The sequence below is a fragment of the Tarenaya hassleriana genome, unplaced genomic scaffold (assembly GCF_000463585.1).
Source record: "Tarenaya hassleriana unplaced genomic scaffold, ASM46358v1 Cleome7, whole genome shotgun sequence".
In the NCBI taxonomy this organism is placed as follows: domain Eukaryota; kingdom Viridiplantae; phylum Streptophyta; class Magnoliopsida; order Brassicales; family Cleomaceae; genus Tarenaya; species Tarenaya hassleriana.
This window is the reverse complement of record NW_010969548.1, coordinates 503,195-517,857: the sequence shown is the minus strand read 5'-3', so window position 1 is coordinate 517,857 and position 14,663 is coordinate 503,195. Positions and strand designations below refer to the sequence as shown.

The 14,663-nt window shown below is 39.4% G+C and overlaps 2 protein-coding genes across 5 annotated transcripts in view; both read right to left on the bottom strand.

Moving 5' to 3' along the window:
* LOC104800498 (abscisic-aldehyde oxidase-like) overlaps positions 1–3,291 on the bottom strand; it is a 6,652-nt gene extending 3,361 nt beyond the window's left edge. The window contains exons 1-5 of one of the 2 annotated variants that reach the window (XM_010523311.1): positions 2,942–3,291; positions 2,672–2,810; positions 568–2,214; positions 177–436; positions 30–95 (exon numbers count right to left, since the gene is read on the bottom strand). In XM_010523311.1, the coding sequence (XP_010521613.1) occupies positions 30–95; positions 177–436; positions 568–2,214; positions 2,672–2,807 (2,109 nt within the window). In that variant the 5' untranslated portion in view covers positions 2,808–2,810; positions 2,942–3,291. The remainder of the gene's footprint in view (positions 1–29; positions 96–176; positions 437–567; positions 2,215–2,671; positions 2,811–2,941) is intronic. The other variant, XM_010523314.1, reaches the window with a different exon arrangement.
* A 1,550-nt stretch (positions 3,292–4,841) lies between these two features.
* Positions 4,842–12,180, bottom strand: LOC104800497 (abscisic-aldehyde oxidase-like). 3 transcript variants are annotated; one of them, XR_769747.2, is made up of 12 exons: positions 12,028–12,180; positions 10,956–11,094; positions 9,056–10,639; positions 8,605–8,867; positions 8,324–8,533; positions 8,031–8,249; positions 6,881–7,846; positions 6,683–6,778; positions 6,458–6,556; positions 5,917–6,106; positions 5,271–5,608; positions 5,084–5,175 (listed from the first exon to the last, which is right to left on the bottom strand). XR_769747.2 is itself a non-coding variant. In XM_010523309.2 (11 exons), the coding sequence occupies exons 2-11, from the start codon at positions 11,089–11,091 to the stop codon at positions 4,961–4,963; spliced, it is 3,978 nt and encodes a 1,325-aa protein (XP_010521611.1). In that variant the 5' UTR covers positions 11,092–11,094; positions 12,028–12,179; the 3' UTR covers positions 4,842–4,960. The 3 variants fall into 3 exon arrangements, 2 of the variants coding, with proteins under 2 accessions (XP_010521611.1, XP_010521612.1); XM_010523309.2 differs by lacking the exon at positions 5,271–5,608 and having other exon boundaries at positions 4,842–5,175; positions 12,028–12,179; XM_010523310.2 differs by lacking the exons at positions 5,271–5,608; positions 10,956–11,094 and having other exon boundaries at positions 4,842–5,175; positions 12,028–12,178.
* Positions 12,181–14,663: the final 2,483 nt, after the last annotated feature.

Genomic DNA, 14,663 nt, shown 5'->3' with positions numbered 1-14,663 from the left:
TCGACGGATAATCCCGGCGGTTCTAAATCCTCTGTATCGTACTCAATTACTGCACAGTTTGCTGCCATATCAGCGTGTTTCTGTGTATCCGCAACCTGAGAAGCCACGGAAAAACCTGATCAGAAATCGACGAGGAAAAAAAAAGACGGTAAAGACGATACAGAAGCTAGAGTTACCACAAGGGCAACTCTCTGGCCGGCAGATTGAGTAAATTCATCTGAAAACAAGGGGCCTGAGCCGAACATGGTCTTGGAACCGACGTTTTGTCCCTCTTCGGGAATGTCCTTGAAGTCGATAACTTCCAGAACTCCGATTGGTTTCACGCCGTCTCTGAAGCCTATGCTCTTTATCCGAGCCATAGCTTTCGTGCTATAAATGAATGCTCCATATAAACAGTCCGGTAAAGATGGAATATCATCGACGAAAACAGCTTCACCTGAGGGAAAAAAAAATGCCGTAAACATAATATGAACAATAACAACTGAAATCAAGAACATATAACTTCCCTCGTGTCGTGTTCTGAATTATAAGTTTTAGAATTATAAGATAACGGTATTAACGACGAACCAGAAGCCTGCATTGCAGCTCCAACTTTGATAACCGCTTGACCAACAGGCCGGAATTCACTGCTCTCAAACACCTGCTGTGCAGATGATAGCAAAACCCGAGAATTTTCGAGATCATTGTAGCCGTTTTTGCGTTTTCTTTTTGAGTCATCACGTGGAAAACTCGGGGTTGTATTACTGTTCTCGATCAATGGGTAGAAGAACTCAAAAAGAAACCCGACAGCCAAGCTTTTCCGGTACTCGGGGTAAGAGGTATCCTTGCAAGGCTCTATGATGCCTCTAAGTAACCTCACAGCTTCATAAAGAACACTGTAGTTTAGTGATTTCCCCGTCAAGAACTCCTCGATTTTCTTGGCTCGGATCGAATGTTCCCCGCCGTAAGAACCAAATACCAAACGGCAATCATCCACTACGATGCATTGCGAAGATTCCCATCGAGAGACTCGTGCCAAGAATGCCGCATTTACATAGGGCAACGCGCTTCCGAGCGGGCGAGGTGCAGCTCGGTAGGTTTCGAAGAGGAATTCGGTTTTTGGGCGAGAAGAAACACTCCAGAAAGGGATTTCGACGTTCAGAAGAACCGTGTTAGATTCCAATACTGGAGGCAGTTCAAGAAACTCCTCCATACTAAGCTTCTCGTATTCCCCATCACTCATTATATTCACCGTGGCATCTACAGCGAGGAAAACCGTAGCAATGTCGGAAGGGAATCGTTTGCTCTGAGCCATCACTAAATTACCTCCGATACTACCCGAGTTCCTAATAAATTTGTTCGCGACTTTCTCCATATGACTCGCCATTTTCGTGAAAACATCAGAAACCTTGCTTTCCTCTTTCAAAACGTCAATGGCTTTAGATATCGTAACAACAGCTCCGATCTCAATCCCGCTACCGTTCTTCCTGATCATCGACAACTCGGGAATGCGTCTGATATCAATATATCTATCGAACTTTTCTCGTTCCTTGTAGTAACCCGTTCCTGTGTTGCCAACAACTAGCTTCACTGAACCTTCATTACCACCAAGTGTTTTACCTCCGAGAATCCTTTGTAGTTCTTCAATACTCTCGGGAGTGCTCCAACGATACTTGGTCTGATCCAAAACATTACAAGACTCGATCTCTTTCTTCAAGAACTCGGGGAAAGTAACAAGATGGCGTTTAGCGCTATATGCAGGCAAGTTTTCTAACATCACTTCTTTGTTGTCCCCTTTCTTCCAAAAGGCATTGAACCCTAAATCCTCTATATCAACATCAGAAGCAAAACTCTTACAAGCATCGACGATAGGCCGGTAACCAGTGCAGCGGCAAAGATTTCCGGCAACTGACATTTCTGCTTCGGAAACAGTCAGCCTGGAAAAACCAGGACGAGGCTTTGGCCCATCGGATTTATCAGCATTTACAAGAGCTGAACAGAGAGAAACACACATCCCGGGGGTACAGAATCCGCACTGCGAGGCATGGAACCCTGCAATCCTCTCGTGAATCGGGTGGAACCCTTTGCGGGTATTTCCTAGCCCCTCGGACGTTGTTATGGAACATCCATTTATGCTGCAGAGAAGGGTCAGACATGAGCTTATCGTAAAATCCTCGACTCGGTCCGACTCGGTATCGTATTTCGAAAGAAGGACGATACAAGCTCCACACCCGCCTGCAAGGACAGAAGCTAGCGAGTCAGTGTAAGAGGGATTAACTCATTTAACTCAGTAATGTAATACAGACCAAGCTTTGATAGAAAACCAAACATGACAAGAGCGTGTTCCTTGACTTGGCAATTTGGTTGAGAGAGTTTTCAGACAGGATATTAACTAGATTCAGGCTAAAGAGAAAGCAGAAACCTGAAACTCCGATGACAAAAATGGACAGATCAGGTGCTGTTCCGGTAAAGGAAAGAACACAAACAGATATATAGCATGAATCTGCTTTTCACTACAGATAATAATTAATACAGGATTTGAGCATGAATTCCAAACCGACATAGCCCTCCCCCTCCACAGAATTACAGAGATCTTCACATATAGAATTCAAGCAACGTCGTTGCCCGGTCGAGCTTGACACTCTTGAAAGAGAGAGAGAGAGAGAGAGAGAGAGAGAGAGAGAGAGATCACCTTCGCCGCAGCTGAGCTTGACACTCTTGAAACGAGTGCTGGATCGCAAGAATTCAAGCAACGTCGTTGAAGGGTCGATGGAGGAGACCTGGAATCTTTCTCCGTTTACAGCAAAAACCAAATCCTTGCCCGACATTTTCTGCTCAGCAAGAGAAAACAAAGGGTTGAAAACTTCGAACCACAGACTCCAGAGCTCAAATCAGTAAAACCCATTAGCTGAATTTCTCATCTTTCACACAAAGCGCACAAGAAACACAACCAATCCCTTACCCGACGAGAAAGAAAGCCGGAAACTTTGGATCTAATGCTTCCAGAAACAGAGAGAACGATTCAGAGGTGACTCCTTACTTCACAATAAGCAAGCAAAGGCACGAAATTTCAGAGAGAACGAAACAGATGGGAGGGACCCACAAGCTGTTTCAACACGGAAAGCTTTCTATTCGGCCTTTAGATTCGGATTGGTAAGATCAGTCTCTTTCGTATCCAGTTTTTGTCTGAAAATGGCTGCTTCTCTTTGATTTTGGGAATATATCTTCCTATTTCTCTTTTGTTTGACTCTCTGGAAGGAGGAGCTTTCAGACAAGAAGCTCCAGTTACAGGAACAGTACGAGCAGTCGCATGAAGAGATAATTACTGCAAAAAAAAAGACATAATCTATGAATTTTAAAAAAAATCTGACCTTCGGTGACTTTGTGATGACTCTGACATGGCCGATAGAGATGCTTCCTTGTCCTGTTTCGACATTTGAGAACTTTCCGAGAATGGCCGCCACGACATTAAAAAAAAAATAGAAAATTTCTTATAAATGCACGAAAACTGATAAATGCATCAACTATAAAAATAAAGATATTTTACCAAAAAATAAAAGAAAAATAAATGAATTAGTATCTTATTCTAGTTAAAATTTACAAACTATTGTACCAAAAATCTACACAGCAAACATCGTTATTTATTTGACGAAATCTGAGTAACCAGACGTTGAGACAACAACAAAAAAAAATTCAATTATTATCGATTGCTACATATCGATATCTAGTTACGAGATTTAGTCAGATATTAACTATTGTGTAGTGTTTTTTGGATGCTGTATAAAATTTATTATTTTAATTAGGGTGGACAATAATTTATATATTTTTTTCAAAAAATATATAGATGTGTATTATGATATTTTTATTTAAACAAAAAAAATGTTAGAAATTTTGACCAAAAAAAAATGTTAGAAATAGAAATGCAAAACGTCTCGGGAAGAAGCTACGGCCTTTTTCCAAAGGTTAGGTATATTGGCAATATTAGAGATAATCCGAACTCAAACAGACGATTTTGTTTTTTATATTTCTCAGTGAAATAAAAACCTTTCAATTATTTTATGTATTTTAAAAATAAAATAAAAATAGAAAAATTAAGTGAACAATTAAATGTCCAACTTCTAGTTTAGTAGTTTAGATAAACCGTTACGCTATAATATAAGTAATAATTTTTATTTAAGAATATATTTTGTTTTAAAAAATTATTGATTGTTTTGTTTTCCAATATATTAAACCAATTTTATTTTACAATTCCTTACCTAACAAAGCTTATATTCATGATATATTTTATTCACAATAAAATATCAAAATCTCTTATTTATCCACGGGAATTCTATTTTTCACTTTATTGCTTTCTTAATATATCAAGAAAAACATTTCAAATTATTCATTTATCTTAATAAATTTATTTTGATATATATTTATATTAACAAATTTAATTTTATTTGTTCAAACTTTGGATCGTTAAAATTGTAATAAATTTATATTCGTTAAAACTTTTTTACGAATTCGTTTGGTTTTTTAAATTTTGTTTCCAATTTATGAATTAGAAAATATGATCGGAATTTCTCCTTATTACGTTTACGAATTTCTTCTAGATTTATATTATTTTTTATAATCAATATTTTTTTATTTCTTAATTAGATGTTGTATTGTTTAGTAGAAATTTTACTAAACTAAAAAAAACACAGAGCTTGTAACCATGTTATTAAACCGGCTAACATCCATATAAATTAAAGTCGAAGTAAACCGGTCTAAACCAATTCGCTATTTCTAACGACGTTGGGGAAGTCTGTTAAGTTCGTTGGAGCTTCAAAAGAGCCATTGTGCAATTTCCACTTGGTTTCTTCTTCTTCTTTATCACGTACGATAATATTTTATTTTTTTATTGACATTATCAATATCCTTATTTTACTTCTTCAATAGAGTTTACTCACTAACAAGCACTCTTACAGAACCGCCGTGAAAATCTCGCCGGCGGCATTCATTTTCCGGCGATCTTCAACTCCAAGAACTTCTCCACGATCTGAAGCCCACAAAGCTCCTTCACCACCGGCATTGTCGCTGGAACCGGTAACTCGAAACCAGGATCAGATCCGTCTTTGTTCCAAGCGAAGATCTGTTTTCGAGCTTCTCTAATGGCTGATCTCGCAGCGCAGTGAACAGACGAGGCGAGATGCAACGGAGGCTCACCTGAAGCTGCATATCACACGAAGAACTTCGTTAAATAAGTAATCCATTTGCTCAGGAGATGATCATTTTATACGATTGTTCAGATATCTGAGTTAGTTCACCAGTTCGTTCTGTTGTTTCAATTAGGACTCGACGTGCGTATCCGAACTCGACGGATCGGTAGGTGTGAGTACCCAAAATTTGAAAACCCTACTGCCGTTGAGTGCGAGGACGGGTCTTTTGCCGACGAGGGCCAAGCTGTGGGTTCAAATACGGGCTTCGTCCTGTGAAACCCAAAACAGAAGGGGGACAGAGAGGCGAGCTGGCGGCTAGGGACGAAGAGGCAGAGAAATTCATTTCCACCCCTCTCGAACCTCGCCTTCTTCGCTGGGCTTTGTCCCTCTCTCACAAACCCTTTTCGGTCAATCCCTCGCTGTAGCCGATGGTCGGGTACCTGACCCTTAGAAAGACGAGACCGAGATACCTCGGTCAAAATACTCGAAGGGGCAAATCCGAAGCCGAGTACCTGACCCATGTCCACCCCTAGTTTCTATAGCGAAAAAAGCTCTCGAACTTCGAGTGAATTTGTCAGTCCATTTCATAAAAGCTTATGATGAAAATTTTGAGGTTTAACAACTAGGATTGTCGTCTAAATTCAGCGGAAATTAAACTCTAGACTTGATGGAGTTTTAATGCCATGACGTTTAGGTGATTTGCCATCAAAACCAACTCACTCTGGGGCACAAGTAAAATAACGATTTTTTGTACCTTTGGAGGAAAGAACGCGGTTCTTGTGATAACCGCTGTTAAGGACCTCGACGTTGAACTGTTTAGGAACGGTGTCTACAGTTGGAATTTTGTAGTTCCACGTCCCGTCTTGAACCACGAGTCCATTCTCGTCAGTGGTGTACTCTTCCAGCATGAAAAACCCAATTCCTTGAACAAATGCTCCTTCGATCTTCACATAAACAGAGAAAAAGAAAGATAGAAAACCCTTAAACGTTATATCAGTTCTTGATTAAACACTCAATCCATCAGCTTTTGAACTTCGGTGTGATTTGTATCCTTGTGCCATAGTTTAAATCTTTAGCAGAAAAACACGATATTAAACTCGAGCTCGACTGTGTTTGGGAGCCGAGAAAAACGAAGAAAAGGGAGTGAAAATACAGAGGAAAACAGAGCAATGAGATGGAGAGAAGTAAGCTTACAGTGTACATTCAATACTTCCGGTTAAATAACAAACTTATAACATAATGAAAATTTCGAAGATTTTACAACAACAGAAGAAAAAAGCAAGGAAGGAGCTAACCTGTCCTAAGTCGACAGCAGGATTTAGGCTTTTTCCGCAGTCGTAAATGATGTCAGATCGCAGAATTTCCGTTGCGCCTGTCAAAAGGTTCACTTCCACCTGCATTCAAAAATCTGTTATTTCTCCCGTGTAACAACAGAGTTACATATATTCGTTTTTTTCTGGTATGCAGATTTACAGACAGTGAAAGCAAAACCAGTTTTAGCTAATTCCCGCATGACTTGCCTCACTGATTGCAACCCCGTAGTTGAGGTAGTCCTTCGAAGAAGTCTCCGGCACATAAAAGGCACTTGCAGATAAGCTCAGAGTTTGAGCATAAGCCTGCGGTGTTTTTACAGAAAGAAAAGTTCAAATTTGGAAAAGATCTGTTGTGAATCTCTGTTGAAAAATAAAAAATGTGATTGGAATTATTAGCTAATCTACCTGAGTAACAAGTGTGTCCCAATTCACTGAACCGGTTTTCTCTAGAATCTTGTCCATCATAGGTTTAAGTCTGTTCACCAAGATTTCACAGCAGAGACCAATGGCAGCACAGCTGTTCTCGGATGTCGTGCTACCGTTTGTTAAACCGCCTTGAGTCAAACTGATCGTATCGGCCTGTACAACCCGTATTTTCTCCAAAAGCTTCTCACTTCCGTCACATTTGATCAAACCAAGACCATAAGCAGTCATCTGTTGTACCTTAGTCCACAACCCCTGACCTAGCTCAATACCTCCGACCTCAGCAACAACAGATCCATCACTAAAAATGCTTACTTTTCCTGGAGTTGCCCTCTGTGTACATTGATGAACAATGGGTACTCGAGAAATTCCCCGTTTGCGCCATACATTAGACCCGTTGAACTCTTTCACCATTTCAACCCTTTCCTTGAACCCGGAAGATATCTCCAACTTGTCCCATATCGAAGGCAAGGTATACTCATTTCGGTCACCAGCAGTTTGCTGATAGAACTTGGTGAGACTCTCGTACGTATGAAGATTAGTCTTCCTCACTGCATCGACATCCATGTTGAGGGAAGAAGCGACATTCTCAATGATAACTTCGCCAATGTATGAGCCTTGTAGCTCCCCAGGAGCTCTCATAGTTGTCCGGCTGGGCAGATTTGTCTTACAAACTTTCACATCAACGGACATGGCACCCCAATCATACTTCCTCATGGGACCCCACATAAAGTTTGGCATCTTTGGGCTTACATCCTTATCGAACCCTCCATCTATTAATATCTCTAGCTCTAGTGCTGTGATCTTTCCATTTGATTTGAAACCGACGTTATACGTTATTTTCATGGGGTGCCTTCCCCCCGCCATTACCATGTCCGTCTTTCGGTTCAGATACATTTTCACAGGACGCTGCAGTTTGTGTGCAGCTAGTGCACATGCTGTCGCAACCTGAACCACCATCTCAGTAAGCGTTAATGTCAAAACCTAATGGGCAAATTAAGCCATTCTTCTAAACCTCAAGTATCCATTTACACATCTCTCCTCAAAAGGAACGGTTTTATAGTTGAAGAAATCAGATTCAAAAGGCGAAACCCATAAAGCAATCATTTTGATGCAAATAAATAATACTCACAGGCGTGGATTTTGTAGTTTTCCCACCGAATCCACCTCCAACTCTTCGGGTGATCACTCGCACGTTATGTTCTTGGATGCCAAGACAATTAGCAATTACGGTATGTGTGTACTGAGGGGCTTGGCTTGCAGTATATACCTCCACACAATTGTCTTCATCTGGTAAGGCAAGCGCTGCTTGTGGCTCGATATAGAAGAAGTATTGCGACCCAAGTCGGAACTGAAAACATTCACAAAACACGAGGCTGAGGACGTTAACTTAGTGTATAAAATTCAAAAAGAGAGGTGCAATACCACGGCTGAGAGGATCTTGAAATCAGCTTCAGACATTCCTATTGAAACATCACCAATCGGTGGCAGATAATACTTTGAAGGGACCTCATAGAAGCTAGATCTTTTAACTGCATCCTCAACAGATAATATCGGTGTGTCTAAATTCTCCATGTCGTACTCGACTATGGCAAGGCTTGCCGCAATGTCTGCATGTTTCTGCGTATCGGCAACCTGAAAAGCCGATAAATATTTATCAGACATGAGGACAAGAACAAGGAAGATGAGACTGAAACTAGACTTACCACAAGAGCAATTCTCTGTCCGGTGGATTCAGCAAGCTCATCTGCAAATAATGGGCCCGAGTCAAGATCAGATGTCAAGTAAGCGATGTTTTGTCCCCCTTGTGGAATATCCTTGACGGTAATAAGTGCCAGAACTCCGGTTGGTATCACATTTTCTTTGAAACCTATGCTCTTAATTCGAGCAAAAGGTTGTGTGCTACAAATGAATGCTCCATGTACACATTTTGGTAAAGATGGAATGTCATCAACGAAAATGGCCTCACCTGAGAAAAATACCCATGTCAGGTGCAACAAAGTTTTTTACGAGCTTACATTCAAAACATTTTTTTCTCATGTTCTTGACCTGTATCTCTAGTGCTTAAAGCCGCCATTCCCTATATGAAACATGTTAACTTTCTTAAGAAAAAAAATCAGCTTTTTTAATTAAAAGGAAAAAGATATAGCAACGAACCGGAAGCCTGCATAGCAGCCCCGACTTTGATGACCGGTTCACCAACAGGAAAGTATTCATTACTCTCAATGAGCTGCTGAGCAGATGACAACAAAGTTGGAGGTTTTTCAAGATCAAAATGGTTGTCAGTAGCAATCAACGGATAGAAAAACTCAAAAAGAAACCCGATAGCCAAGCTTTTCCTGTACTCAGGGTAAGAGGTGTCTTCGCTGGGAACTACAATGTTTCCAAGTAACCTAACAGCTTCATAAAGAACAGCATGGTTGAGTACTTTCCGGGTCAAGAACTCCTCAATTTGTGTTGCCCTGATCGAATGTTCACCTCCATATGAACCAAATGACAACAAACATTTATCCACCATGATGTCATTTGAGGATCCATGGCGAGAGACTTGTGCTAAGAAGGCAGCGTTCAAATATGGCAGTGTGCTTGCAAGAGGGTAAGGTGCAGCTCGATAGGTTTCAAAGATAAGATCTGTGTTGGCACCAGTAGAAGCATTCCAGAAAGGAATTTCTACACTCAGAAGAACTTTGGTAGACTCCAATACTGAAGGAAGACCAAGAAAATCCTCCAGTCTCAGCTTCTCTTGTTTCTCGCCATTCATTATGTTTACTGATGCATCGACAGCGAGCAAAACAGTAGTGATGTCAGAAGGAAATCCTTTGCTTTGAGCCATCACTAGATTACCCCCTATACTACCCGAGTTCCTGATAAAGTTGTTGGCAACTTTCTCCATGTGACTAGCAATTTTTGTGAAAATATTACCAAACTTGCTCTCTTCCTTCAGAGCAGCAATAGCTTTGGATATCGTAACAGCTGCTCCAATTTCAATTCCAGTATCGTTCTTCCTAATCGTTGACAGTTCAGGAATGTGAGTGAGATCAATATATATGTCATACCTTTCTTGTTCCTTATAGTAACCTGATCCAGTGTTGCCAGCAACTAAATTTACCGAAGCGGCCTGGTTACCCTCTAATATGTTTTGAAGCTCTGAGATGCTAGCAGGAGTGTTCCAACTGTATTTCGCCTGATCCAAAACATTATACGGAACAATCTCTTTCTTCAAGAACTCTGGAAAATTGAGAAGATGGACTTTAGGATTATATGGAGGCAGATTTGCTATCATCTTTTCTTTGCTTTCTCCTCTCTTGCAAAAGGAGTTAAAACCCAAATCCTCTATGTCAGCATCAGCGGCAAAACTCTTACAAGCATCGACGATAGGACGATAGCCTGTGCAACGACAAAGATTTCCAGAAATAGACTTCTCTGCTTCGGAAACGGGCATCTTGGAAAATCCGGGAGAAGGTTGTGACTCATTGGACTTATTAGCATTGAGAAGAGCCGAATAGATTGAAATGCACATCCCAGGAGTACAAAACCCACATTGAGAGGCATGGAATCCGGCTATCCTCTCGTGAATAGGGTGGAATCCTTTTTGTGTATTTCCGAGTCCCTCAGACGTTGTTATGGAACAACCATTTATACTGCAAAGAAGGGTTAGGCACGAGTTTATAGTAAAGTCATCAACCCGGTCTGAAGTGGGATCATATTTTGATAGAAGTACAATGCAAGCACCACAACCCCCTGCAAGACAGATCTAATGAGTCAGTGTAAGAACAATAAACAAAAGCATTTCTTGAGGTAGTCTGAAGTGCAGAAAGAATCAAATATATTATACAAGCAACAAATCCATGAACTTGACAAACAAAAAGTAGCCAAAATCGCCAACACATTGACAAAGATAATTGACACAAAGCATTGTTGACATGTATATATACGTATACACTAACAATCTCAAGCTTTCATCATCATGATTCAAGATTCAGGCGAGAAAGCATGATCACAATAACACCACGAAATAAAATTTCTGGGGAATTATGAGCATTGGGTGTTTGTTTACCTTCGCCGCAACCGAGCTTGACGCTCCTGAAATCAGTGTTGGAGCGCAAGAACTCGAGCAATGTCATTGAAGGATTGACCGAGGAGACCTCGAACCTCTCTCCATTGACAGCAAACACCAAATTCCCACCCGCCATTTTCTGCTCATAAAAAAAGTTCAAAACTTTGAATCACTTAACTCAAAAACCCAAAAAAAAAGTGTGAAAATTTTCACAGCCCAGGTAAGAAAATGGCCGAATTACTGAAACCCTTATGCTGAATTACTCATATTCTGCAGAAGATTTGACTAACTTACACTGTCAACCGGTACCCAACCATTTCTGCTAAGAGTTACGAGGACGAACGAAGAAAGAAGTCGAATTTCTTGGCTTAAGTCTTAGAATGTTCTCTCTCTGAGTCTAAATTCTAATGTCTAAGGAGGGAGAGGGCTCAAGAGGTCAAAATAAATTTAAAGGGAAATTAGTGATATTTATTTAATTATTTTGGTTTGCACCAATTTAATTTAACATTACATTAATGAACTTACACATGTTTTAAAATATTTAAGAAAACAGCCTGGTTTTTTCCTTGACTAATAAAACAGTAGTTTCAAAAATCATTTTAATTAAGAAAGATTTATATTTAACTATTTAAATTTATTTTAATTTTAAATTGTTGGGATTTAAAATATAAGAATTCAAAAAAAATATTATCTATTAACTACGAGTACGAGATTGAATAGTCTACCAACCTCGGATCGATATCCAATCAGAAAGTAATAAACTTGTTTACCAATCCGGTTATCGGCTTATGCTCGTCCGGTTATGACCGGTTTTGTATCGGTACAGTCTACTTGGTTTCTGGTCTTACATTTGTTTACATATTCAAGAACAGATTGGTTTTCCATTTTCAGCGATGATGCGAAAAGTAATCTAATCTTCCTCTTCGTCTCTCTTGTTTCAATAAAGGATTGGAGAAAATATTCGGGGATTAAGAAAAGCACACAAGGCATGAAAATCTAGAACAATATAAATATTCCATTCTATAAAAACTTATAATTAGTTATTATTATTATTGTTGTTATGAAAACTCACCTCGACAACGTCGAACAAAATAACCCGAATTATGCTACGAACTCTATATTTTCCCCATTTTGCTTCTCGTAATCTTTTCGATACTTGTGGTTCTCTCGTGTATTTCTTCAAATCTCTCTCTCTCTCTCTCTCCCCTTTCTTCTACTGTAGCTCACTCTTGCTTCCAATCATTTATAAAGACGCAGTTCAATTTGATTGAGCACGTGACAAATATCTATGGAGTTTGTTTTTTTTATCCGAAATTATGGAGAATTGATACCATAATTTCTTTTATAAAAAAATCACTTTTTTTAAAAAAAAATTTGTCTATAAATACTAGGTGTTCAAACCTTGAGATTCGACGATTATTTTCATATTTCGTTTGAATTAGTATAATATTTTTGTAAAAATTATATCCAATGGATTCTTCAATATGTATTGTTCACTTTGTTTTTGTATTATCTTAACCTAAATTACCACCACTAATTAATAATTTATCCTTGGAAGATATTTATGAGTTATGGATGTGTGTGGGTGAAATATTTAAAAAAAAATTTCATGGAAAAAAAAACATTACATGGAAAACGTTTTCTAAAAAGCTTTTGGTCCCAACGCATTTACCACAAAAAGACAAGAATAAAGAAAAGGTCATGTTCAATCATAGTCTCTACAACCAAAAACGTGATGGATTAGACTTCATCGTATAAATCCGATTTAGCCCGGTTTGATTTGGTTTAACTTGTATTTATACGATAAGTCTTTTTTTTTTTTATAAATCTAATATTTTCTATTTTGGTATCGGTTATCAATAACCGGTTTTAACCGTTTTCCCAGTTTCGCCTACATTTAGTTGCACTTCTTCTATTTATCAATATACTTTCTTAAGTTTATAAGAAAGTTGCTAATATTATGGTTCAAGAATATTTCGTATTAATTTTTTTGTTTTTTTTTTTAATTTTGTTTTCATTGGCAAAGTGTTGAAGATTTTAGCAAACTTGCTAGTCAGGAAGTTTTATTTATACAAAGAAATTTTTCCAAATAATTTTCGTAATATTTATATACCTTAATTTATATATGGAATGCCTAACTACTACGTCGTCCGATTCTGACACATCCAGCTCAAACTGGACCAGTTTGGTACTTGTTAGGACCGGTTTGACAGTGACCTGTTCGTGGATCCGGTCTGAGATTTCCATTGAACCGGAAAATCTGGTTAACAAACCGGTCGAAAACCGCGAACAGGGTGAATTACAAATCGGAGAAAATCCCGGTTCATTGTTTCTCTTAGCCAAACCGGATGTGGACTCCCATGTCCAATCAATTCTCAATCAAGTTTGGACCACTTTTCACCTTTTTTCTGTTGAATTATTTTTGTCCCTGGACCATTTATGAATCATTCTCAACACACACACACATATATATGTGAACAACATAACTTGAATATGAACTATTAGCAAGAATAATTGATATCTACAATGATGGAAACTAGGACTTATTAAAATCTAAATTTTAATAGAAATATATATTTTATTACGGAGAATCAATCATAGGAAGCAAATCCCGAGATTGTAATCTTTACATAACAGTTTCCTAAATTGTAGTCAAGCTAGCGTGTATATATCATTGGAGACAAATGTAAATCAAATGCAATATTCTCAAACGTTAAATGGTATCAGAGCCCTTAAGTCAAAAGACTACGTAACCCTAATTTCTTTTTCTCCATCCTCTTGTCGCCACCTTCAGCCATGGCCACCGATGGAAGCTCTTCTGCCAACGGCAATCAATCTTCTATTCCAAACGAAACCGTGACTCCTTTTAATACCGAGAATCCCTCTCAAACATTGATTAACATCAATGTGTCGAATGTTTCGAAACTAACGGCAACGAACTACATTCCTTGGAGTCTCCAAGTCCGAGCCTTGCTGCAAGGCTATAACCTTCATGGTTTTTTATAGCCAGATTCTGCTCCTCCAGCCACTATCACTACGAACAACATCGTCACATCAAACTCAGCCTATGAAGCGTGGTTCCGGCAAGACAGGTTGATCTTTGCCGCTCTTCTGGGTTCTCTCTCCGCCTCATGTCAGGCCATTATCACGACGTCACCGACATCCGGTCATGCTTGGACCACATTAGCAACCACATATGGTCGGTCTAGCCGCGGTCATGTGAAACAAATAAAAGAGCAACTTCGACGTTTCACGAAAGGTACCAAATCGATTGATGAATATATGATGTTCTTCAAAGTAAAAGCCGATGAGCTCGCACTACTTGGAAAACCGATGGATCATGAAGATCTCATCGATCTTACGCTTGCTGGCCTTGGTGATGAGTACAAGGCTGTTAAAGACGTTGTCCAAGCCAAGGACACCACAATCTCCTTTGTTGAACTTCATGAGAAGTTACTCAACCATGAAGTGGATATTAGTGCCTCCCAATCCACACTCTCGGACATTCCTATCACAGCCAATGCCGCGACATACAAGCCTCGCCAGCAATACCGATCGAACAACCGACAACAACAAGACAATCGCCAACCTAGAAACTGGAACAATGGCTCGAGAGGATATCAAGGCAAGTGTCAACTATGCGGGATCCAAGGTCATAGCGCAAAGTTCTGTCGTCTTCTCCGAGGAAACTCCGGGAATCTGCTGAAC